This window comes from Gymnoscopelus braueri (genome assembly GCF_963280865.1).
Source record: "Gymnoscopelus braueri genome assembly, chromosome: 23".
NCBI lineage: Eukaryota > Metazoa > Chordata > Actinopteri > Myctophiformes > Myctophidae > Gymnoscopelus > Gymnoscopelus braueri.
Genome location: NC_137625.1, coordinates 6,173,415 through 6,200,958, shown reverse-complemented (window position 1 = coordinate 6,200,958; position 27,544 = coordinate 6,173,415). Strand labels below are relative to the sequence as shown.

Below are 27,544 nucleotides of genomic sequence, written 5' to 3'. Positions count from 1 at the left end.
ATGAGAAGCGGATTGCTAGCTCCTCATGCATTGAAGGAGGCATGAGCTCAGTTCTGGGCTCTCCCTAGGCTGGCAGAGGGAGAGTAGCGCCCAGGATTACATACATATAGGCAATTGGCACTGGGTGAAAAAAAATGTTGGGATAAAATGTTAAACTAAATAAAGGTAAGACCTGTGAAGGGAGTAAGGAAGAGGTCCAATTTAATTCCAATATGGCTGTGCATAGAGCCTATTGCAGCCATAACTCGTCTCCCCCCCCTCTCTCTCTCTCTCTCTCTCATTCGCCCACACTCTCACCGTGCTATCAGCGAGGCAGTTTACAGTCTTAAACGGTTTTGATGGGAAATGGAGATGACCTTTATAGTAAAAAAGGGGGAGGACGGGGGCTCAGCATTTAAACTGCTCTAAATGCTTCATCCCAGCAAACAGAGAGGATTGCCAGGTTGAATACATAAGCAAGGCAGCGTGCCTCCTGGAGATAGGGGCAAAATGCCAGCGGCTTCACAGCCATTGTTTGGCGTTGCTGTGCCACATGTTTCATAGAACATTCATTATAAGCATCATGGCATTTACACAGCATCACACATTGTGCTTACATTTTTTTTTGCTGGAAATCTGAGACAAAAAAATAACAAGGCTTCCTATTAAATCAGAGTGACCATATTTTCAAAAACACTTGAATCCGATTTTAAATGCGTCACAATGTGACATATTGAGAGCTTGTAGATCTTAAATTTTCGCTACTTTTGACAATTTCTTTGACCTTCTTTAAAAATCAACATTTTTTTATTTTCACCTGGTGTTTGCGCCAGAATGGGGGACAATTATTTGAACACTTAGCATACCTATTGACTGCACCTTTCAAGTGAACGGAACACGATAAACATCTACTGTATGTACTATACTAAGCACACAAAACAAGTGTCATTGTTTTAACTGCGTTAAAAATGTTGTATAAATGTTGCAAACCGGGACATGTTAGTGTTTTAGAGATATTTGGCGGGACTCGGGACACCCAGCTTGAAACCTGGATGATCCCAGCCAAACCGGGACGTCTGTTCACCGTTCGATTAAATACTAACCCAGGCCAGCATGACTTGTGTATGAATGCTGGTTTACAAAGGAATGGGACTTTATGAACTGACATAGACTGACTTGCAATAACCTGACTGCAGTTTTTCTTTTTGAGGAAGAAAGGGGTCCATGTGCTTCTATACTGTCTCTGGTCCCCAGACATTTTTTATTTACAGTGTTGTATAGCAACAGAATGTGTTGCGACTAGATCATAAGGGCATTGTTTCTCAAAGTGGGGTCCGGGGACCCCCACCCAGGGGTCCTTGGAGGGGTACCAGGGGAGGGTAACCTGCGAAATTAGTTAATATAGAGTCACAATTATTTTAACCACTTTAGCCATATTTTAGACTTTGGCTATTCAAGCTCACAGCAAGCTTGTACAGCACATCTGCTATAATTTTTTTTAATCTTTAAAAAAAACAATTCAAAAACAGTTAAAAAGGTTGGTTTTCAGTTGACGCTTAAAGATGTTGACTGTGCTTGCCTCCCTGATTTCTTGAGGTAATGTGTTCCACAGATTAGGGGCATGAATGCAGCATCACCGATTTTTTCTTCTGGGTATTAACTGTAATCTCTAATAGACCTGTACTCTCGGGGGCCAATATATTTTTAATGAGTCCATGAGATAGACTGGGCCCATACCATGTAGTGCTTTAAGAACAAAGAAGAAGCAAAAATGTAATGTCAACTCTAAATGAAACAGGGAGGCAATGTAAAGTAGAAGTGATATGCTCACGTCTTCTGGTTCTTGTTAGCAGTCTAGCTGCAGAGTTCTGAATTAATTGCATTCTCTGTAAGGATTTTTTGGCGAGACCAGTAAATAAGGCGTTACAATAGTCCAGCTGACTTGACACAAAAGCATGAATCCGTAAAAAAAAAAAAGTGTTGATATTTTTTTATTTGAATCCTGAAAAGATAAGTAAACGTTTTGGACATATGAGGTTTCCATCGGACAGAGACGCTATATGCTCCCTCAATAAAGAAGCCTACCTCATTACAGATTAGCATTTCCAGCCATACTCTTTGAGCTGTCATTTTATGTTCATGATTCGCCCTTTAACTCTGAGTGAGACTACCCTGAACTGAGACTGGAACTGGAACCCTGCGCCTGGGCTCATTCTGACCCTCCTGAGATATGATAATAATCAAAGCGCTCAAGTTATTAATCTAACAACCTAATATACAATCAGTTGTATGTTAGGTTGCATGCAGTACTTAACATCAGAAAGAGTGCACGTTACCAACCAAGGGTAAGCGAGAAGATAGCAGCCAGGAGAATGAGACCAGCTAGCAGGACACTGCCAAAGACATCAAAATCTGCCAGTCAGCAAATTGGTGCTGTGGGAACCAACACACGTGTGGACGTACTCAAGAAAGATATAGGAGCGCAAAGCACCAACGAGCTGGCCAGATGTATGGAGAACTGGGAGGACTGGAAGCGACGATGGAGGGCTCGTCTGAGGACGACCAAGAGAGAGAGAGAGCTAATATGAGCGACGCCCAAAAGCCCTGCTTTCTCCTATTTTTCCAACCTCCGGTCCAATGTACGCAATATCTGGCACCAGCCAGATAAGACGGTCTTTCATTAAGTTAGATAGCAGGAGGTTTTGACCCCCCCCCCCCCCCCCCCCCCCCAACACACACACACACACACACACACCCCCGTAGGGTGATAGGACAAAATGAAAGGCTGTCGAATAGATCCTGTGCAGTGGTGGAAAGTAACTAAGTACATTTACTCAAGTACTGTACTTAAAGGTAGAATAAGAAGTGATATTTTGGGGTTAAAACAAAGGATTTTTTGGGGGTAAAAAAAAAAGGTAAAGCTCTATATTGTGAAAGTAATCATTGCTATAGAGCGTTTGTTCAGTAACAGGGGTCTCCCTCCCTGTCTCTTCAGCCCTTTAATAAACAGAAAAATAAACGTTCAGGTGGGTTGCCAATTTCAGCCAATCAGAGCGCAAGGCTTTGTCAGCTTGTAGATCTGCTATTTTCGGCTAAAGTTCTCCTCAGAGTATAGGGATTCTATAGGTTAATGTAAAAAAATAAATCCTCCTATCACACAAAGATTTGGCGGCCCCCCTGTAGTAACTCTGAGGACCCCCCTATAGGGGTCCCGGACCCCCTGTTGAAGACCCCTGTTATAAAGGAAGCTTTGAGCCAAGCGATGTGTTGGCTCGTGCTTATCAGCAGCATTGCTCTCCTATACTGAAGCAGAATGCAGTAGAGCTGGCTCACATCAATACAGGAGAGCTCTGTCACTACCCCAGTTCATCCATTATTCATTGCTACGCTACAGTCCAATTAGAATGTGTGGAATGTGACTGTGACTAGGGTTTGAACGATTCCCGTTTCTTAACGATTCCCTCTTAACGGTCCGATTCCTTAACGGTTCCCTTCAACGATGCCTATATTATTTTTTATTTTTTCAAATCTATATAATTACACAAATAACACAAATGCAATCCTACATAGAGTATTGCATACATATTATTGTAGTGGTTCTGAAAGTGAGGTCCGTCAGGGACCCTCTGGGTTACTTGAGGGGGTTCCAAATGGAGCCTTACAGGTCTGTAACTATATGAGAGTGTACACACATGGAACAAAATCGACTTGTAAGGGTCCATTTGGTTCCATTTGTACACTCTCAGAGTTATGGTAGTCCTCGAAATTAAAAAAAGTTTGAGAACCACCGGTATTATTATAATTGTATAGCAGACGTGAAGTCCACATACCAGCACTGACAATGTGATAAAACCTGTTCCGGAAATGGTTCCAAATGTAATGGAACCGATTCCGGTTCCTCAATGTTGAGGAACCCTCCCCACACACACACACCCCTGTGATCTTTGGGGGCCCCCCACAATGGGACCCCGGACCGCAGGTTGGGAGCCGCCACTGCTCCATTTCACCTTGGGAACCGTAAGAGGAAAAAAAAACCTTCATTGATTGAGGCTGTCTGTCAGTATAGGCCTGTCACAATTATTACATAATCTCATAAACGCAATTATTTGTATGACAATTTAATCGTCAACTTAAATGTTGTAATGGTGACAATCCTATCTGTTAGTCAGTCAGGCAGTCAGGATGCAGACCGGCCCTGTTAGTGGCCCTCTCTCCTCTATAGGTCCAGTTCCATCTGCTCACAGAGCAGGAGGTATACGCCCTGCATTGATGTCTCTACGCTTATCGGCCATCTTCAAATCTCTTGGTTCCCTGCCAGGCCCATCACTCACACAGTCAGTCCTGCCTTAATAAACCTGATTACTCGATCGATGGGCGTCAGCTTTCTCTTCCAATCCTCCCTTGGGTTTTCCGTGGCACCGGGTTGTGGATCTACTGTGTGTGTGTGTCTGTGTGTGTCTGTCTGCGGGCTATAGGGCTAGTGGGGTTCTCAAACGCTTTCATGTGAAGGACCCCCAAAATGATATGAATTTGGCTGTGAAGATTTGAGTTAAAAATGTTCGCTTTAAAAAAATATAAAAGCTCATAGCGCGGCATGATTGTGACGCTATATTAACAAATTCTTTGCTAACCTACGAGTCGCCATTTGACTCCCAGTGAAGCAGCAAATCACGTGATCACAAAAGAAACACACTTCCATTCTAATGGATTTGAAAAAATGCCATTTTCTCTGCTTTCTGTTGCTTTTTGGTGAAAACAACTTACATTCAACTGCCAATAACTAAGGAACGGATTATCTCAAAAGCACGCTCCCCCCCCCCCCCCCCCCGATTCTACGAGACTCGGATACGTCTTTTAAAGCGATCGGTGGAGGGGACGTTGTGACGTGAAAACGCTCTGAATCACTGGCAAGGTCGGGCTATAGACGATGTTTTACTCTGGCGATTAATGAGTTAACGCAAAGCTAAACATTGTGGACACAGGCAGACAGGGTGTCTGTGCATACAGTAGCAGTGAGGGGTGGGGTTCTGGAAGCCAGCAGGGAGCTTTTGGGGAGCAGCAGCTACACTGTTATTGATGTCTGTGTCGCGCTCAGCAGCACCATGAGACGCACCAGCAGACACAGCAGGAGCTAGAAGGTTCGCTGGACGGTTTGCTGGTGCAGAACAGAATACATAGGCTGATGAATACAAAAAAGTAACAAGATTATCAGTTAGCATGCCTGTGAAAATCACAGTGCACCCTGTGTCTGTGTATACAAATAAAAACAGAATCTACCCTACAGGGTCGATTGGGAGGTCGGGGGTTCAATGCCCCGGGCCGGGTCATACCAAAGATCCATATAAAAATGGGACCCAGTGCCTCCCTGCTTGGCACTCATTATCAAGGGTTGGATTGGGTCTTATAGCACTTTGAGGTTTGCGAAATGTAAAGTGCGTTATATTATTATTAACCCATTAAGACCTGGGAAGCATCTGTGTCACTTAAGATTTTTTGGCTATTCAAAAATAGCAGATCTACAAGCTCATAGCGCGGCACCGAGTGCCGCGCTATGAGCTTGTAGATCTGCTATTTTTTGAAAAATCGTGAAAAATTATTTTTTTTCCGAAAAACTTTTAGGATTTAGAAAACATTTTTTAAGAATCGCCTCAGGTCTTAATGGGTTAAGTCCCTGCCACATACTAGCGTCATGTCCAGGGGGTGTACCTGTACATCATGTCCAGGGGGTGTACTTGTACATCAAGCCGCCTCACGCTACAGAAACAGGAGATAGGCTCCTGCTACCCCAATGGGCCACATGGCTCGGGAATCGTTGGTTCCCAAGGCTACTTACTCATACTTAGAGCACAGCACCTCGTGTATTAGAAACTGACTGAACCATGCCTTTGCAAAAGTAATTTGTGAAACTATTAAATAAGCTACACAGTACATCCTTCACCATACAGTATGCAAGCCTACAGTATGTTCAGCAGGCATTCTTTGAACTACTAGACTATAGGGACATCATGTATGCTGCTTGCTTACTGCCTTTAATGAGGAGACACTGAGCTAAAAACAAATACTTATTTTCTATCAATTACTAGATTTTTTAGGTTTTTGTCACATTCCTGAGCCAATAATCCAATATTGGACTAATTGAAGTTAATAGCAGATCAATCTTAACAGGAGTAATACTATATTTAAAACATTCTCTTTGAACTTACCATACCTACTGCGAGAAATAGCAATAAAAGAAGGTTAGCCATTGGAATACAACCACCCTAAGGACTGCTAACCATTGAGTTTCCGGCACTATCTGTACAGAGTAGACCTCTAGACCTACTGCACATATTAACAGAGCTGCTGTACCTTTAAAACACATTTTAAATCTGAGGCTTTTTTTTTGGTATACTGTTTAAATAGTGTTGAGGATAATGCTGCTATTTGTCCCAAAAAGTAACTGCAAAAGATTGCTGATATCTGTTTCAAAAAGCTTTATACCCTAACATGTATACAACCACGCAATGTGACATAGCTTTTGGCCATTTTTAACAGGCCTAAGGCGTAGAAGCAAGAAGTGTGTTTTGAAGAAAATGTAGTCTGCACTATGGACTACAGACACGCTTGTAGATCGGCTAGTTTCACAGAATATTAGCCCTATAGTATAGGGAAGCTATAGGGTTAAAAGTGTTTCAATGTTATTTCTATAGGTAGAGAGTGACTCCTCGTAGATGAGAGATAAAAGACTACCATAGTGACAGGTGGATGTATACCAGTGCTTCTCAAAGTGAGGTCCGGGGACCCCCAGGGGTCCTTGGTGTTGGTTCCAGGGGGTCCCTTGCAAAAGCAGTTAACATAGCATCAGAATCATTTTAACCACTTTATCCATTTATACGTTGGCCATTCAAAAATAGCAGATCTACAAGCTCGTACACTCCAGCTTGTACATCTGATATTTTTGAACATTTTTGAAAAATACTTTTGAATTTCTTTTTAACACAAATCTTTCCTTCTGGGGGTCCCTGGCACACAACATTTTTAGATGAGAGGGTCCGCAGCCAAATATATATACATTTGGGGGTCCTTGGCACAAAAAAAGTTTGCAATTTTTTTGCAGATCTACAATGTGGGGCTTGTAGATCGGCTATTTTCGGGCAAAGCGGTTTGGTGTAGAGGGAGAAAAGAGCAGATCAAGTAGGTTACTGATAATATACACAGTACAACTTGGCACCAAGTCAAGGACAGACCGTGTGCACTTTACTGGAATTTCAATCAATAAGAGCATCAATAAAAATAAATAAACGCATAGTGGGAATTTACACAAAATTGCACCAGTAATGAAAACATACAGAATGTCTGGCATAAGAGACGCATGGGACTCATTCAGCACACTGCTATAAAATGCCAGCAGGAGAATTGCATGCTTCAATGAGAACTGCTTTTTAGCACCGTACTTGTCATATCGTTGCTGACGGACAAAAACCTTGTATCGCCATAGTTCAACTTTTAATGTATTTTTTTTACAACATACGTGCAAGAGAATGGCGCAAAGTAGCAAAAACGGCCCGATCTAATCATTGAATATGTCAGTAATTTATTTATTTGTTTAAGTTATTTGTTATATCTGCCCTGTGGACTACGGAGCCTAAAAGGCAAACAGAAATACAATTTGGATTCATTATGCTTCGTTGCTCAATGGCAAAAATTCAATTCAATTCAATCGTTAATCGCAATTATTTGTATGACAATTAATCGCCAACTTCAATGTTGTAACCGTGACAACCCTATACCCAAACACAGACACTTCACTGCTCACGCACACATACTAGTCCCGTCACAATGATTACACATTTATACACAATTATTATTATTTATACACAATTAACATTATTTCCGTTCATCTGTATGAATCAATCTTTTGAAAAATAGCCCATCTACAAGCTACCTACACTTAAATTAAAGTAACTTTTTCGAGCCAAAGACCCCCAAATTGAATTGGCTGCGGACCACCATCTGAAAATGTTTTGAGCCAGGGACCATGCACCACCAGAAGAGAAAATCTGTGTTAAACACATTCAAGATCTTTCAAAAAAAAGTTTGAGACTCGAGCTGCAATCTGCAATTTTTTAACAGCCAACGCATAGATGGATAAAGTGGTTCAAATGATTGTGATGCTGTGTTAACACATTTTGCTGGGGGTCCCTCGCACAAAACCTTTTTCTGATGGGGGGTCCGCGGCCAAATACATATCAATTTGGGGTTCCTTGGCACGAAAAAGTTTGATAACCACTGTGTTGTACAACCAATTCGGGCGTCAACCCATTAGTAAAACTGTACCGTTGTAGCTGGCCGGTGTGCCTGCAGTGAATGTCTTTATGGGAGATGCTGTTTGCAGCGGCATTCTAATCCGTGCAGAACACAACCGCTATAAAAATGAAAATGGATAAATATATAAATAAAAAAAGCTTGTAAACCGCTCAGAATGTGAAACCTCCGAGTTTACTGTCCGGCAAATTCTCCAGCAATAAACGAGCATTCCTGCTCCGCATATTATGCAAATTAAAGAGCATTAAATCAAAGGACACATACTTATTTTACTATCTGACTTTAAACTCGCACGCACACGCACGCATGCAAGCGCGCTCGCACACACACACACACACACACACACACAACACACACACACACACACATTCTTGGCTAAACCCTGGCTCAGTTGAGGATTCCAGGATACACACACACACAGGGAACAGTGTAGTTGTTCATTTACATGCAGTGAAAGGCCTTCCAGCCTGGAGTGCAGTGGAGGAAGAAGTACTGCGATTCTCTACTTTAAAGGCACACTATGTAACTTTGACCTGTGTTCACATATAACAAAACAATATATCGTTGTTGTCGGGGCGGAAACCTCTTACCTCCATATTTTTTCGTAAATGAACGCCCTACCTGATTACACTACAGCGTCTCGAGTCGCTTCGCGCCGCGTTTCGAGCTTGTAGATCTGCTACTTTTGCTATTTTGAATCCTGAGAAGTAACCGCTTTGGACATTATGTGATTTCGAGCTGGTAGATCTGCTGCTTTTCGAGGCTTTTGTGTGACGCTGTAGTATGATCAAGTAGTAGGGCGCTAATTTACCAAAAAACACAAAAAGTTATAACGTGGAGATAAGAGGCTTCTGCCCGACAGACAGCGACAAAGTGTACTTAGTCACTTACCACCAGTGCAGCGAGTGTGATTTTCTCTCTACAAAGCGGAGCAAACCTGCCAATTTACCAATTTACCCCCCCCACCAGCCATTTCATCTCAGCCAATAAACCTGTTGCTGATGGCGCAAACATCACAGCCTGTCTCTTCTATCTATCGCAGCAGTTTTCAAACGTTTTTGTGCTTTTGAGAAAAAAAGCTTGCACTGCGAGCTTATACTGTATATCTGCTATGTTTTAATAGCCAACGTAAATGGATAAAGTGGTCTCTCTCTCTCTCTCTCTCTCTCTCTCTCTCTCTCTCTCTCTCTCTCTCTCTCTCTCTCTCTCTCTCTCTCTCTCTCTCTCTCTCTCTCTCTCTCTCTCTCTGCATTGCAGTAAATGTGCAGCTCAGGGACCTGTGCTTTTCCCCAAATCCCAGCGGCCTGTAATCAAACCAAACCGGAGTGGCAGAGGCAGAGCTGGCATTTGAAAAAGGCCAAAAGAACAGCATCCCCCTGCAAGGATGCTGTTCAATCAACCACCACATCACAATGCTTCCCCCCCATAAAAGAGAGGGAGAGAGAGAGAGAGAGAGAGAGAGGGGGAGAGAGAGAGAGAGAGAGAGAGAGGCCGGAACAGCAGCAAATGTGTAGCAAGCAGCAGAGCAGCCCTGCCTAAAGCCCACAGGGCTAATAGTCTCCCTTCCTTGGCCAACGGAGGGAGGGAGGCCCTTTGACTAGGCTGAGCGCGGTGGTGGACAAAGTACTGAACACCAGCAACGCCTCATAGCCTGACAGCGCACCGCGGGTTCGAGTCCCGTTCTCGACGGTCTTTGCTGCATGTCTCCCCTCATCTCTTTCCCCCTGTTTCCTGTCCGTCTCTAGAATAAACTATAAATAAAGGCAGAAAAAAGACACAGAAAAAAAGATACTCCTGCTGAAATATTACCCCACTACAAGTGAAAGTTGCTCTGTCAAATATATGTGCTGCAGTAGCACTATAGTGAACATTTTCTATCTGCTACTGCTTCATCTCCCTGTGGCCGTATAGCTGAAGAACGTCAGCAGACATAAAATGAGCTTCTCGCTCTGTTCCGCAGTGTGTCTCTCGCTACTTTCACCGCCCGTTGCCATGGAGAAGATGAACAGTCCAAATAGATTTACCCCCCGGCATAGCTTCTCTCTCAAGGGTGATGACATGTGCATTTGACAAAATGACATTAGTGGGGTAATAAAAGACAAAATATGTTTAACCCACCTGAGGCCGATTCGACCAATGCCTTCTAAATGTTTGTGTCAAGGACACCCAAATGCATATGTATTTGGTTGCGGACCCCCCATCTAAAAATGTTTCATGACAGGCACAAGAGAAGATTAGCTTGTACATCTGCTTTTTTTTTTTTTTCTTTTTTTATCTTGAAAATGTTGATAAATAAATAATTCCTTTTAACAGGTCGTTCATGAAAGTCCTTGCGGTCTTGTTTCCAATGAGAACCTGTGAGCAATTGGGGTTAAGAGTCTTGCTCAGGGACAAATTTCATATCATCGGCACATATGCTGGGATAGCCTGGAATCGAACCTGGGGCAACCAGGGCCAGCTGGTTCCCTAGGCGGGCTCACTAACCACTCAGCTATGGCCGCCCCATGAATCATTTTCAATTGTTTTAACACAAATCTTCTCTTTTTCAGATGGGGGTATTTGGGGGTCCTTGGCACGAAAACGTTTGAGAACTACTGGCCTACTGTACCATCACACAGGAAGGACTCCACCTCCACCACATTAACCACTTTGAACCTGGAGTCCCAATGTTGGACATGTCATTATAGGAGAAAAGTTCCATAAAAATGTCAAAGAAACATATTCAAGTGTTTTAGTTTTTCAAACGTAAAAAAAATTGCTGAAATAGCAGATCTACAAGCTCACAACGTGTGTGTGTGTGTGTGTGTGTGTGTGTGTGTGTGTGTGTGTGTGTGTGTGTGTGTGTGTGTGTGTGTGTGTGTGTGTGTGTGTGTGCGACTGCGTGTGTATGTGTGTGTGTGTGTGTGTGTGTGTGTGTGTGTGTGTGTGTGTGTGTGTGTGTGTGTGTGTGTGTGTGTGTGTGTGTGTGTGTGCGACTGCGTGTGTGTGTGTGTGTGTGTGTGTGTGTGTGTGTGTGTGTGTGTGTGTGTGCGACTGCGTGTGTGTGTGTGTGTGTGTGTGTGTGTGTGTGTGTGTGTGTGTGTGTGTGTGTGTGTGTGTGACTGCGTGTGTGTGTGTGTGTGTGTGTGTGTGTGTGTGTGTGTGTGTGTGTGTGTGTGTGTGTGTGTGTGTGTGTGTGTGTGTGTGTGTGTGTGTGTGAACGTCATCCCAAAAAACATCACTTCCGTCCATTCCTATATTAGGATTTGTAGAAAAACACTTATAGCTTGGATTCTTTTTTTGTGTTGGTGAAAGCTAGCCACTGTTGTGAAAACTGTTGTGCAAGACTAGCCATTGCTCTCCAAAGATCGTCAAAACACGGTAAAAAAAAAACGCTGGCACCCCACGGATGAAGTGGATGCATAGTACCTGGCACTCAATGTGTTAAAAAAAAAATCCCATAAATAAGTTGGATTTTTAAATGAATGCAAAAATGTGAAATATGATTGATAACCGCATACGGTGGGATTTCCTCTCCTAGTGACTGCACCAATTTCAACATGCGTATAAGTTAAGGAAAGACCCCCAGGGAACTAATTGGTCTGTTCACATCAGCCTACATATTCTACATTTAAATTGGCCTGTTGGAGATGGGAGCCGTATACGAATACATTTTATATCCAGTGCCTTCTGAGACCATGATGCTGACAGACAGTAGGCTAGTAACCCTCGGTTCAAGAGTTATAGGCCAGAATGTAAAGCGGCCCGTTATAGCACCACCGATTTCAAATCATCAAAAGTACAGACATTTTCCCTCCCACCCCTAACCCCCCAGAAAATGGAACCCTACTGGTGCTTTCCATCATTACTGAAAGTCACAGTCACTTGGAATGGATCCACAAGGTATAGCGACACACTTTGCTAGTTTGGGTATGGCTCAGGGTAGAAGACAAGGTGAAGCAATTAAAAATGGGATTGGTATTTAGGATACTTAAAGGGACAGTGCCCTCAACACCCTCACACCTGTCTTAACCCATTAAGACCTGGGACGCATCTGCGTCACTTTTTCATTTGAGACATTATGTTATACTTTGGCTATTCAAAAATAGCAGATACGAGCTTGTAGATCTGCTATTTTTGAAAAATCGTGAAAATGTGTGCAAAACTTTGAATATATATTTTTTTAAAGCGAACATTTGTAACTCAAATCTTTGCTTCTGGGGGTCCCTGGAACAAAAAAAAATTCAGATGGGGGTCCGCGGCCAAAGACATATCATTTTGGGGTCCTTGACATGAAAAAGATTGAGTTCCACTGATACAGACACACACGTTTTTCAGAATACTGTTGCAGACTTCGGCTTCAGGTCTTAAAGGGTTAACTACTTCTCCAAAGTGAGTGTCACCCACAACCACAACACTAGAGGGAGCGACCATGACCTGGTGCCACACCCAAAATTAGAACAAACATGGGAAAATGATCATTCTACTGCTCTGCCACCAAAATGTGGAATGCCTCGACACCATCCATTAAACTACAGATGTGAAAGAGTTTCTTTCAAAACTGGCCTGAAAAACCATCCATCAGGAGACTAAATGTAGATTACCATTGAAAGGAGGTGTCATTCACTGCCGTCAGGGCCGGATTACCCATAGGCCGTTGGGAGCGAGTGCCCTGGGGCACCAGCCAATGGGGGCACCCAAAAAAAATAAAAAATAAGAGAGACCACTTTAATAAGAATTAAATAACATAACCTTAACATAACCCTAACCCTAAAACCGAAATAAAGTAACCAAAAACCGAAAAGAAACGAACAAAATCAGGAAATTTTTCGCGCGAGTGCACGATTTCGGCGCCCGCGCAGCACTTCAACTTGAGGTCGCCCTGGGGCACCACATAGTGCTAATCCGGCCCTGACTGCCGTCGTTTTTCCTTTTGCTCTTTTGTACATACAGTGTTTGTATTTGTTGATGACATACTATTCTGTTATTTTTTTATGCTATGATGATGAATTGAATACATTTAGACCACAATGGAAACACGTCTCCAGGATTTCTTTGTGTTATCCTTAATGTCTTACTCTACCACGTGCTGTTTACATTTCTGACTAATAAAGTATTAAATACGAGGTTCCCTGACGGACAGTGACTGTTTTGTGCTACAAACACAATTTTAACCAATGATTTAATCAATAAATCACTAACCTAACTCTAATTCTAAATCAAATCAATCTTAAAACAGCCTCTTGAAACTGCAACCCAGCAAAGTGTGCTTTTTTCCCCCTCATCTTTCCATCGGACAATGGTTCTCACAAACAGCAGTACACACGTGTGTGTGTGTGTGTGTGTGTGTACACACAAACATACACACACACACACACACACAATGTCTCAAAGTGAATGAAACTTGAAGCTGACCGCTGAATGAGCAGTGAAAAGGAGTTGGTGTGCGTGCGTTGCGTGCGTTGCGTGCGTGTGTGCAGTGGGGGAGGGTCCTATCACCCAGTCAGGGGGGCGTTGCCCTGTGGCAGCTGCCAACATTATGATGCAAACCTGCCAGCATTGTCTGCATCTCCAGAGAACTGTTCCCCAAAGAATGGGCCAGGACCCATTTCTGGGTTGTGGACCCATTTTCATGTAAGTAAACGTTAAAAAATAATGAGTTTCCTACATTTTCACCAAAAAAAAAAAATCTTTTGGGTCTTGAGGTGAAATGTTTGGGAGACCCTGCTCTAGAGCTGTGAGTTGGCACTGTACTGTACCGTGTATGGAGAGAGAGCAGGACCTGGGCCCACAGGACTAGTGCCAAAAAGGATCTATTTTCTTTGCTATTCAGTGGTTCTCAAATTTTTTGGGCTCAGGGCACCCCTGCAAATAACTTTTTCATCCCGGCACCCCTGAATTGCATTGTTACTTTATAGCACCTTACAATTATGTCAATCTTTACCCAGTCGAGGAAAACTACAGAGAGAATATCCGTTTCCATTAGGACAGATAGAAAATAACGTTATACTTGGCGTTTAACCACTTGAACCCCAGAATCCCTATTCTGGGGGGAACATTCGTCAAAAATAGGAAATCTACAAGCTCACAACGCATCGCAACGTGGCGCATTGTGAGCTTGTGGATCAGCTATATTTGACGAAGATATTTGGCGTAGATCGAAAAAGAACACAAACTCAGGTCCGTTTTACTAAGTCTATAGAGGGTCTAAATGGTTAAACCGAAGTGATATATCATTTATATATTTTTTATAATGACGCATTATTTTAGCTGGGTTATACCTTCTCATAGTTCTACTTGAATGTTGACAAGAAATAATAATCCCGCTAGTGTTTGAGTAGCGCGAGCCGTGAAAAATAATAAACAAAAAACACATGTGTGGCGAACGTATTTATAAGGATAAATACATCAAGGATTAGTCCGTGACGTCATACCAAGGATGCGTCCGTGACGCCAATATCATATTAACAGACGACGTTACATTTCGAGGTTTCAAAGACCAGTGCACACACTGCTTTGGTTGTGTATTGTTGATCTGTTGTTATTATAACTCAAGATAACGTCAGGAACACAGTCAAACTTTATTATTCACTCTAGAGTGACTTTTCTTCTGTGAATGACATTCTATCTCCCAAAGCCCCATAGTCCACAGCGCCCCCATGAGGCACATATTTACCATTACTGTTAAATGAAATGGTCTCGAGTCTTGGCCAGTGTGAATGCTGGCCAGCCAAGCGTACTCGGAAACGGTTTGATTCAAACGGATCCAGTGTGAAGCCGCCCTTAGTCTATCGATTATCGGCTACAATCTACTAGCTCACAACGTGTCCCAGTTGTGAGCTAGTAGATTGCCTATTGTCCGTGTGGCCAAATACATACTGTATCAGTTTGAGGGTCCTTGACATGAAAATGTTTGAGAACCACTGAGGTGGTAAATGATAAATGGCGCATTCATATAGAGCATATTATTACATTCACCCATTCACACACACATTCACACACCCACGGCAGAGGAAACCATGCAAGGCATCAACCTGATTATCGGGAGCAGTTAGGGGGGGTTCAGTGTCTTGCTCAAGGACACTTTGACACTAACTCCGGGGGGTTAAACGGAGAACCTAGCGTTTCCCAAGCTGCCGGAGCCACTGCCGCCCCCCATGTGGCAGATCTTTGATAGATATCATATTAAAGACCCTTCTTTCAGCTATTCTTGTGTATATTTCCAGCCTTTGGGCTACTGAACATAAATGACCACTGTTCTTTTTTTTTAACAAGAGCGGGCTGTGTACCCATAATATTGTGTCTTTATAAAGACAAACTGTGGAAGAGCTGAGAGGGAGACAGTATAGGGGAAAGCATTAGAAGCCAAAGCTGTAGCAGGCTTTGTGTAAAAGATATAAAGGCTGATGTGTTGTCCAACGTCAGTAGTGTTGGAAGAGTATGTAGAAATACTCTGTTAGAAGTAAAAGTCCTGTATTATTATTTTTTCACTTGAGTAAAAGAACAAAAGTATTTACATTCAAAACATACTCAAATGTGCCATATGTACCAGCTAAAAGCTTGTACATATGGCAATTGGCATATTGTTTTTCAATAAAAACTCAGTACAACATTCAAATATCGTATTTCTCATATCTCTTGTATATATATTTTCAAGGTTTTTAAGATTACATTATATTACATTATTATTCTTTTTTAGATATTAATGTTAGAATGTTTGCCAATTATTTAGGGGCCCACCCAATCACTGCTATACACCCTCACTAAAAGGCCCAAACGCTCTCTGTTGTGGCATGTTTAGTTCAGCTCCAGCCAACATGGCGGAAACACAGCCTTTGGTCAACAAGAAAAGTGAAACCAATTCAGCTGCTTGCAAACACTTTGATTTCACAGAGTCTGACCAGGAACAACGACTAATACTGTTGTGCAAGATTTTAATTCGCGCTGGAGTTCCGCACCACTAATTATGAGCAGTTTGTTTAATCGTCTGCAATTCAAATATGTACGTAAAAAGTGGTACACGAGAAAACAATAAAGGATTTAAACTGAAAAGTTCAAAAAAGTTCAATAAACTTATACAAATTATAATGTTTGCCATAATCAAGCAGCTCTATTTACAATTATTCACTAGGAAATAGAAAAAAACAAGAACAAAAAAAACAATCAAAACTAATTAAAAAAAGGCAGCTGGCAGTAATGAGTGTTCCCAGCTTCACAGTAAGCCTCCTAATCCCACAATATGGCAGCAATGTAGTCACTGTTACAGCCTTATTATGATACACTAAGAAATCTGTCAATGCTTGGAAAAAAGAAGGAGCTTAAAACAGAGAATATAGGGGTGCCTAGTGGTTAAGGTGTATACCACATATACAATCTAATGCAGCCTGACAGTGAGTTGCAGGTTCGATTCCCGAACCGGACTGCCTTGCTAAGTTTCACTCCGTCTCTCTCTCCCTCTTACCTGTCGCTATCCAATAAAGCCCCGTCAAAGAGATCCTGAGAATGTAAAGATGGAGTGATCACTGAGTTTCAGAACTATAATAATATACAGCCTAAATAGCATGACGACAAACCTCGTCATTGTGTTGTTTGGATTATCATTGCCAGGCTTAATCCGAATATGAAAGTGCACTAAATAATCTGGGTGCATAATCTAGGCCATCATGCAGGGCCTGCCCAGCCCACTGCCCAGTAACACAGGCCCAGAGAGAGAGGTTCTGCTGACGCTTTGATCAGTGCTACTAGGCTCTGCTGGCACACACACACACACACACACACACACACACACACACACACACACACACACACACACACACACACACACACACACACACACACACACACACACACACACACACACACACACACACACAGCAGAGCCAGTGTTTAATCAGGATGAATTAGACACAGACGAAAACACTGCACTTGCTCATTCTGTCTGTAATTACAGCCTGGTTACAAACTACTCTCTCTCTCTCTCTCTCTCTCTCTCTCTCTCTCTCTCTCTCTTTAGGTCACTTTACTCTCTCTCTCTCTCTCTCTCTCTCCTCTCTCTCTCTCTCTCTCTCTCTCTCTCTCTCTCTCTCTCTCTCTCTCTCTCTCTCTCTCTCTCTCTCTCTCTCTCTCTCTCTCTCTCTCTCTCTCTCTCTCTCTCTCTCTCTCTCGTTCTCTCTTAGACAGGCCTCAGAGTGTTTTTCTTGCGAGGTTAGAAGCCAATTGTTTCATAAAATGTGAAATACATCATCACGGTGGAGGCGGCGAATGCTGGGCCCACCCCAGTGCTGTCCCTGACCTCACTGAGTCACCCCCTGACATCATTCCTTTAGGGGCCGCGTCCAGCCGCCCACTCCACACAAAGCGTGTTTTGAGTTGGCAGCACCAGGTCTGCCATGCATTTCTGTGGTAAAGAAGACGCGTTGGTGAGCTCCTCTTCCCAGCCGAGCATCACACTTATTAAGCGTGTTCTGCGTCTGCAGTTTTTTTTGGGTGCTGCAGCTAGCGATGGGACAATAATCTGTATTATCGTGATAGAAATCATGATCGTCATTTTAATGCATCTTAAAATTGCCGAGCTGCATATATATCCCATACCACTCAAACCCTCTATATTTGGTAAAAGAAAGACCTGTAAAGAACTCCCTTGCCTTGATACACTATTTTTTCTCTCTATACCACATCGAATAGTCCCCCGGTCTTTCAAGTCTTCTGTCATAATACCAGTCCCTAAATAATACTAGTCCCTAAAAAAGCCAACACAATGAATGATTTTAGACCAGTGGCACTGACTTCAGTGGCAATGAAGTGCATGGAAAAAACTGGTTCTTCAGTGCATGAACATGTTATTCCTGACTCATTGGACCCCCTAGTTTGCCTACCGCAAAAATGTATCTGTGGATGATGTGGTGGCAATGGCACTTCATTCTACATTGGAACACTTGGACAAAAGCAAAACATATGTACGTATGCTCTGGATTACACAACACAGCCTATGAAGCTAGCTGTGAAACTGTCAAACCTCGGAGTACCAACACCCACCTGCAACTGGATATTAGACTTCTTGATAGACAGGCCACAAGTGGTGAGGATGGGAAATAAGATATTACTGGAACACCTCAGGGCTGCTGCCTAAGTGCTAAACTCTATGCCTTGTACAGGCATGACTGCGTTTCCACCCAGAATACTATTCTGGGTGGAAACACATCATAATTAAGTATGCCGATGACACGACCATCCTTGGCCTTATGAAGGGAGGAGACGAGTCAGTGTACAGGGAACAGGTGAACAACATCATCAGCTACGGGGAGGACAATGACCTCGTCCTCAATGTGGATAAAGCGAAGGAAGTCATTCTGGATTTCAGGAGGGGACCTCCCACACTGCGACCCCTCACCATCAAAGGGACAGAGGTGGAGCAGGCAGACGGTTTCAAGTTCCTTGGCCTTCATGTGTCAAAAGATCTGAGCTGGACTGAAAACACTGTTGCTACAGTGAGAAAAGCACAGCAGCGGCTGTACTTCATTAGGACGCTGAAGAAGGCCGGACTCATTCAAACTCTCTCTCTGTAGTCTGATTATTAATTCCTTGTGCCAGTTGTTATCATCCGCCAACAATCAAATCGCACAACTTGAAATGTAGCCTGCATTTACTTCTCTCGCTTTCTCTCTGTTTCTCTTTCTCGCTCTCTCGCCCTCTGACTCCCTCTCTGTCTCTCAAAGCCGTAGAGAGAGCGAGAGAGAGAGAGAGAGAGAGAGAGAGAGGGAGAGTTATTGCCGGTCCGAAAAGGTCTGGTCTCACATTATACACTCTAGCCTCTTCATTGAGGGGCTAGAACTTGGTGCAAGCGTCGCACAGCTGTTTGTGGTGCTTGGTGCACTGATAGGCTATGTGAACAGCTTTGTACCAGTGTTAGGGTGTTAGGAGCACCCACCAGATAAATCATATATCGGCGCCTATGGTTGCGGGTGTCACTAAACGCTGCGTGCAAGGCGAGCACCCTGCTCATAAAAGGCTTTCTGTGGTGGACACAGCCCCGTTACAGCAGCTGTTGAATGCAGTCCCACGCCTCCCTCTCATCTCTGACCGACCTAGTTGAAAAGTCAGGGCCCAACATTAGCCCAAACCATTGCTCTATTAAACGTGCCATTTTTGCCAAAGTTTCAGGAAGAATCTTGCCAAAACACTTGGATGATGATGACCATCGACCATAATATGATTAGGAAACACTTTCTTTGTTATAGGCAGATAACAATCGTAGCAATGAAGCTGTCCGACAGTGAAAACTGTCATTGATTGATTGACAAGCACACATTAAAAAAACGTCAACAGTAGTTTCACATCTCCGAGCACTGTGCTGACGGCTGCGACTTTCCTCCCACACTTCCAAAACATTCTCCCATCCATCCATTCATCCATGACAATGGCAGCCACACACACACACACACACACACACACACACACACACACACACACACACACACACACACACACACACACACACACACACACACACACACACACACACACACACACACACACACACATTAACTCAGAAAGAGTGGATCAGGAGCAGAGAAGGTAATTAAAGAAAACCTGCTCCAGTGACTCCGGCCATTGTGTGCTTTAATTGTGAGCCAAAGTGCCTCTGCAAGGTTTTGCCCCCCCCCTTTTTTTTGGGCGTTTAATCAAAGAAAACAAACAGCCAATGAGCAGAGCTGGCTGTGCTGTGCTGTGTGTTGACAACACAGCCCTCCTCCACATAGCTGACAATGAGTTTTCACCCGGGGGTGCCCACCCACCCACAGACACACTCAATGAGAAAAGACCACAATGTCTCCGTATGCAAACGCAACAACACTACTCCCCAAATTCAATTAAGACTCCCGGTGGAGCCGGGAGACAAGGAGACGGCCCTTAAACGCCAGCGTTGGGACATTCCTCTACGCTTGCACTTCCTCCCTTCAACAGGACGCTGTAGCGACAAGTCAACGAGCCGTCCTCTTCCTAATTGCCGATGGTCTCGTCAGCTTTTTTCTTACGGCTGCATTTTCTGATCATTTTGCTGTTGCGGACTGCTTAAGTCAGTCACTGTATAAAGAAAGACACTTTATAACTGATTAAGTTATGGTAGTTAGTTATAATGTGCTGTTCCGCTGAGCTTCTGATGCATAAACCTTGTTATATGCTGTTATGCATACTTATAAACATCTATAACGAGTGTTATGAAGCCTTATAAGTGCATTTTAAGGCATTATAAATGCGATTATGATGCATCATAGACCCGACCTTTAAGTAAAAGTGTTACCGACAACCCTTATGCCAAATCATGATAATATGAGATCCAAAATCACAGACGTAGTCTCATATCAAAATATTGATATTTCCATATTGTGTGCAGCCCTACAATGGTCAGTTTTAACACTCTTACTGAGGTAAATGAACACATTAAAACCGGGAAAGCATCTGTGTCATTTTCGATTTTTGCGTTGGCTATTCAAAAATAGCTTGTACATCTGCTGTTTTTGAACATTTTTGAAAAGCATTTAAAGTGTGAGAACTACTGATTTAGAAGGCATTTGTAGGGTTTAACACAGAGGATTTGTGAAAGAATGTGTCAATATAACAAGACATTTCCACAAATCCTCAAAAGGTGTCTTGTGTGTAGGGATGGTGATCGAGAATCGATTCCGAAGTTATTGAGAATCGGGAATCAATAGGGTTTGGGCTTATCAATTCACTTGTCTAGCGGGACCTGACGTGACGTCATGTCACGAGAGAGAGACGAGAGTCATGTCACTGAAATCAAACATGATGTCGTTCTGATAAAGCTCTAGTCTCCTGTTGAATATCTTTCTTGCCAACTACCGGTAAAAAAACAAGGAACATGAATTTAGCCAAAATGCTTTACCTTTGATTGTCTATGGAAATTAAACGAAAGTGATAGAGTGGCCCAATTAGTCAACAACTACCAATAATAGAAAAGGATCGATAGTGGGACGATCGATAAGGAATCAGATGGATGAGCAGGGTTCCCCCTCATGTGCACCAGGGTGTCCATTGTTTCCCTCTATACTTCCTTGACCGGAGTGCCCCAGGGGTCTATACTAGCCCCCCTCCTTTTTTCCCTCTACACCAAATATCCTCGGCAATAATAGCCGATCTACAAGGCAAGCTCACAACGTGTCATTGCGACACAGCGTGTATATCGTCTATTTTCACACCAGAATCGGGGCCCTCGGGCTCATGTGGTATTAATGAGATCCGTTGAGCTTGTGCGCAGGTGCGGCTGGCCAACACACATTTCTGCAGGCTGTGCGGCCCTCAATTAGCAGAAGAATTTCATTGCCCTGCTGTCACCTGCGCCCGCTGCTAAGAATAGGGCTGCAGTCGTGCGGTAACGTTGCTGAAATCAGTGCTACCACCACAGTCCATTTCTTCATCACTGACTTGATACATTTGAGCAACAGAAAGCAGACAGATACATAGGACCACAATGGAAACAAGCCCCTAGGACCTTTTTTGTGTTATCCTTGTAGCCCAAATGTCTGACTGTAACTCGTGCTGTTTACATTTCTGTCTAATAAAGTATTCAATCAATCAAGCCGTTTTCCCATTGTATTCTATTCTCCGAAATGAACACCATTATGATCCAGTTAAAAATGTGGTCCAAGGCGCTCAGGTGGCGCAGTGGTTCAAATCATGTGGCCTATACTTTAACTCATTTAAAGGGATTGTAGGCGATTCAGAGATAAACAAAGGAAAAAAATCCAGCAGTTCGTTTCCCCGACCACCAGGGGGTGACGCACGGAGGACTTCCATAGAGTAAGCAGACTTCTAAACGGGCCATGCCGAATATAGGTTACTTTTTTCGGATACAATTCGCGGAATTGCCCGCCCCTGCCGGTTCTCTAAATTTTTATTTTTAAATAGGCTCTTTCATGACAAATTGACCACATATATGAAGTTAAACAACTAAATTCTATCCAAACGCTTTTTGAAAAGTAAATTATGTGCCTAAAAAAAGAAGTTTGAGAGCATTTTAAAACCGAAAGTAAAAAGTTCACACGGACACGGACGCGCACGGATGCGCACATGCGTGCGTGAATTTACGCACCGGATACCCGGATGTGTAACCTAAATAGTAGGGAAAATACGGATTTCAGAAAGAGGAGTGTTTTTCAATGCAGGAAAACACCCCAGCATCATTATATAGTGGCTGATAGAGGGGAAAAAATGGAAAATATATATATAGAGGTATTTTTCAAATATAGGCTTAATGTTGCCTACTATACCTTTAAACTCAGTTGATAAATAGATCAAATAAACAAACTGCTTCACATGAACAATGTTGGTGTAATTAGGAGATTCAATAGGGCGCTGCGAGCTTGTATATCTGTTATTTTTGAGAACCACATTTCTAAATCCTATATATTTAGCTATATTTTATATAGCTCAAATCTAAAATGACCAGATGCTTTCCAGTTTCAATGGGTCAAATGCATCGATAGAAAAGCAGTGCGTGACAGGGCCGGATACAGGAATTTTTAATTGGGGGGGCAATAGGAAATACTGAGGGGGCGTTCGCGCGGCGGCGAAATAAGTTTTTTCCGCCTACTTTGCTTCTTTTTGGCTTGTTTTCCTAGGCTTCTTTCTCTCGCAATATCTGGCAACACTGTCCATGGCAAATCAGGGCAGAGAATTATTTGAATTGTGCAATGATGCATGATGGAATATGATTACTTTGATTATGGTAAGCTCACATTTCATATCACACACACCATAAATGTAACTTTCACAAGCCCCCCAAAAATATATATTAAAAAGATAAAAAAAAATTATGCCTAGATCCGGCCCTGGTGCGTGAAATTAACAGGAAATTGAAAAGAAAACAAAATCTGATAATGTTGCACATAATACTGGTACTTTTTTTCCCACTCTTATCTTGTGAGACTGCAAAGACTATGCCCGTTTTAATAACATTTTCAACAATTTGTTTGTTTTATCCTTTCTTTAATGGGGGGAAATCTGTCTAGAACAGGGGTCTTCAAATGTTTTGAGGCTAAGGACTGATGAAGCAGGGAACCCCACTACTACATATTGTATAAAATTGTGGTGCAGATTAAACTTTTTCATAGATTTCAGTGTTGTTTTGAAAAAAAAGGTTCCTTTCACACAGTGATCTGGCGACACCCCTGTAATAACTCTGAGGACCCCCTCGGAGTCCTGGACCCCCTGTTGAAGACCCGTGGTCTAGAATTGTGTATAGGGTTATGTCTTTGTCCTTACAGAGATGGAGTGGGGTTAACACTGGCAATTATCAGAGATTAACGGTCATCAATCAATAGGCTTATTCTGATCAATACATGACTGATTGTGGTGGGTGGGGATCAGGCTATCGTCTCAACAGTGTTTAAAAAGACACAAAGCTATCTCAATGGTGTTTTAAAACACTGGTTCTCAAACGTTTTTCATGTCAAGGACCCCCAAAGTGATATATATATACATATATATATATATTTGGCCGTAGAACCCCATCCGAAAATATATATATTTTGCCAGGGACCCCCATCAGAGAAGAATTGTGTTAAAAAAAAATTCAAATGATTCCACATTTTTCAAGAATACAAAAAAATAGCAGATCTACAAGCTCACAGCGTGACGTGACGCTTTGTGGGTTTGCAGATCTGCTATTTTTGAATAGCTGAAGTGTAACATTTCTACCACCAAAAGTGGTCAAATTAGATTTTGATGCTATATCAACTACGGTAATTTAGCTGGGGACCCCCAAAGTGGTGTATATATATATATATATATATATATATATATATATATATATATATATATATATATATATATATATATATCCCACTTTGAGAACCACTAACCTACAGGAAGCCCCGAGCAGCTGGTGTATATGACAGTTTGTAGGGTGGATGTACTGTAGGCCTCATACAGCCTGGAGGTAAAGGCATCTATCTTCCAATTCAATTCAATTCAAAGTAGCTTTATTGGCATGAGAAAACGTTTTCCACACCTGACATGTATTGTAGGCTATAGCTGAGCTGACAGACCACTGTCACCTCAGATGTTGTGTTGTGTTGTGTTACAATTTACAATGTAGGCAGCAAACCCCCCAAAATAATCATATTTGAACTCGGGACCCCCCACCCTGACAAGCACTGATTTAGCAGACTCTCTTATAGGCAAAGTAATCACATACATCACATGCAGAGAGCCAGTGCCATTGAAACTATATAGGATAACAGATGAACCAAGAACCTATAGCATCATTGAAACTATAGGTGAATACCAGATGAACCGACAACCTATGCATGAAGTCTAAACAATGAATATACAGTCAAAAATAATAATGTGTACATTGAAGCTATAATATATATGGTAAAAAATGAACAAAGCATCTGTTTAAATAACATGCATCTAAATTACATCTTTAACATTGTGGTCGTTGTGTTGTGTTGTGTTGTGTTCGTGTTGTGTTGTGTTGTGTTCGTGTTGTGTTGTGTTGTGTCATGTTGTGTCGCGTGTGTGTGGGTGCGTGAGCGAGCGTGTGTGTGTGTGTGTGTGTGTGTGTGTGTGTGTGTGTGTGTGTGTGTGTGTGTGTGTGTGTGTGTGTGTGTGTGTGTGTGTGTGTGTGTGTGTGTGTGTGTGTGTGTGTGACTGTGTGTGTGTGTGTGTGTGTGGGGGGGGGGTGTCTGTCAGATGATGCAGGCCCTCAGCCATAGTGCTCCTGTCATGGCAGGGAGGGAATCACTGTGTGTGACACTGTGTGTGTGTGTGTGTGTGTGTGTGTGTGTGTGTGTGTGTGTGTGTGTGTGTGTGTGTGTGTGTGTGTGTGTGTGTGTGTGTGTGTGTGTGTGTGTGTGTGTGTGTGTGTGTGTGTGTGTGTGCGTGCGTGCGTGCGTGCGCGCGCGCGCGCGCAGCCGAGTGACCCAATTTTGCCTGAAGAAATAGGCTAGTACAAAAACCGGCTTTCAAGCCAAAACGCGTTATTCCCTCCACTTCAACACCACAGAGCTGCAAACACACACACACTTTACACTGTCAAAATAACTTGTGTGTGTGTGCGTGCAAATAACAACAAACACCCCTAATATGAACAAAATATGAACACAATATGGTTTATTTCCGCCAAACCGTTATGCTGCACATGACTGATCCCAGACATGCGGGGCATTCAGGGCAGGCTCTATGATAACTGATGGATAGGGCAGAGGCAGACTAATATGGGCTATTATTATTACTCATAGGCTATTAAATAATAGTAATTAAATAATGATAAGAAATAAATCTCCTTACCTGGAGGAAACACTGGAGATAAATCGCGGAGAGTAACGTTGGGACCATAATGGTAGCTCGCAGAGTAAAGTATATATTTTTTTTCACCACCAGCGCATCCAAACAATGGCGATTTTCCTGCAGCATCAGACAGACCGCTATTTTCTCTCTCTCTCTCTCTCTCTCTCTCTCTCTCTCTCTCTCTCTCTCTCTCTCTCTCTCTCTCTCTCTCTAAGACGCACACAGTGTTCACTGTGGCCCTATATGAAACCCGGGTTCGAACCCGCGGCAGGCCCGGTTCTTCAGCCTACAAACAGCTCTCCCCACTCAGATGATGGAGGATCAGTCCATGGTGGTGGTGGAGTAGTAGTAGGGTGGTGGTGGCGGCAGGGTGGTGGTGGTGGAGGAGGAGGAGGAGGAGGAGGAGACAGGGATGGAGGAGCAGCAGCAGCTCATCATCACTATGAGGAGGAGAAGAGAGGAGACACACAGGCTGCATTCATTCTCCGTCTGCTCTCTGCTGCTCCTCCTTTCCAAGCCCCGCCCTGCCTGCGCAGCATCACACGCGTGTCACACCGACAACGGTGACCCGTTGAATAGTGGTGCCGACGCCACAAAGTAAAATCTTGTGGCTTTGCCCCACATGGTTCTCAAACTTTTACATTTCAAGGGCTCCGTCACCCATTTCTGACAGTGTACAGATGCATTTGTACACTGTCAGAGTTACAGACTTGTAGGGTCAATTTAGAACCCTAAAGGATCCCAGAAAGTCCCTGGAATCCACTTTGAGAACGAGTGATGTAGCCTACACACCACAGCACAGATTCATGTAATTTTCATGTCAAAGGCCTACCCCCAAATTGATATGTATTTGACTGCGAATCCGCATCTGAAAAGGGTTTGTGCTAGAGACCCACAGAGAAAATAAGTTTTTAAAATAAAAAAACATATTTTTCCATTTCCTTCCAAAATATTTCAACATTTCTCAAAAGTAGCAGATCTACAAACTCACACGCTTGTATCGCCAAGCCTGGTGAGCTTGTAGGCCTATATCTGCTATTATTGAATAGCAAAAGAATAAGAGGGTTAAAGTGGTTAAATTAGATTAATTCTGAAGGGCAATGCTGATGAAACGTCTGCACTGGCCTACTTAATGCCAAAAGAAAACCACAGTGAAGAAGCAGTAATTTGTAAACCATTGACCTGTTCACAATCAGTTTTAATAGTCTTAATTGACTGATTATCTCCTGCGGCATCGCCTTCATTTATGTCAGGTGTGTCCCTAGCCATGGTTCACATGACGCTCGGCCATGTCATATTTCAGGGCCAGTGTCCTTAACGTTTAAGAACAAGAACATGTTTTGGACCTTATGAGTTTAATAAAACAAACCACATAGCCTAAATTTTAAGAAGTTGTCAAGTCGTTTGGAGTAAGAAATGTGTCCAAAATAGGCTAGGCTAGGTTAACCGAAACTCATCCTCTTTATAGCTTTATATACTTTTACAATGGTTTGAATTCATAATGTCTTGAATTCATTGGGAAGAAGTACGTAGCCTAGTCGCTACAAAACCAGGCAATAATAATAACCCTTCTGGCGCCTTTGTAAAACATAGATTAGTGAAACACAACCGAAAAGACAAAACAGCGACCACTACGGTCACACAATTCGATGATTTGCCGAATGCGGTGTTACCCCGTATATGGAGCAGCAGCAGCCACATGAGGTTCTGTTGAAAATGAAGCTTCTTCTTCTCATTTCATTCGGAATAGAATCGGCTCTTTGCTTGTTTTGGGCCTTTTGTGCAGCAGAACATTATGGCTTTATCATAAAGCGCTTTATTTTAAAGAAAACTTCAGGGAAAAGAAAATAGCCTACACGTGGCCCGCTTATTGGACCACTAGTGATTGATTGTTGATTGCTGCTCGCCTGGTTTAAAAGGCTTTTCGCACAATTGTCATCAAACATTTCCACTTCTTACTTCTTCTGAG

At 42.8% G+C, this 27,544-nt stretch overlaps 2 protein-coding genes across 2 annotated transcripts in view; one reads left to right on the top strand and one right to left on the bottom strand.

Moving 5' to 3' along the window:
* The window catches only part of ptpro (protein tyrosine phosphatase receptor type O), a gene marked incomplete at its 5' end in the record, with an annotated part of 85,215 nt that extends 59,592 nt beyond the window's left edge, over nt 1-25,623 (bottom strand). Inside the window, one exon of the mRNA XM_080420602.1 lies at nt 25,576-25,623. Coding sequence (XP_080276728.1) covers nt 25,576-25,623 — 48 coding nt within the window. The remainder of the gene's footprint in view (nt 1-25,575) is intronic.
* A 364-nt stretch (nt 25,624-25,987) lies between these two features.
* LOC308079225 (leucine-rich repeat-containing G-protein coupled receptor 5-like) overlaps nt 25,988-27,544 on the top strand; it is a gene marked incomplete at both ends in the record, with an annotated part of 47,571 nt that continues 46,014 nt past the window's right edge. The window contains one exon of the mRNA XM_080420601.1: nt 25,988-26,138. Coding sequence (XP_080276727.1) covers nt 25,988-26,138 — 151 coding nt within the window. The remainder of the gene's footprint in view (nt 26,139-27,544) is intronic.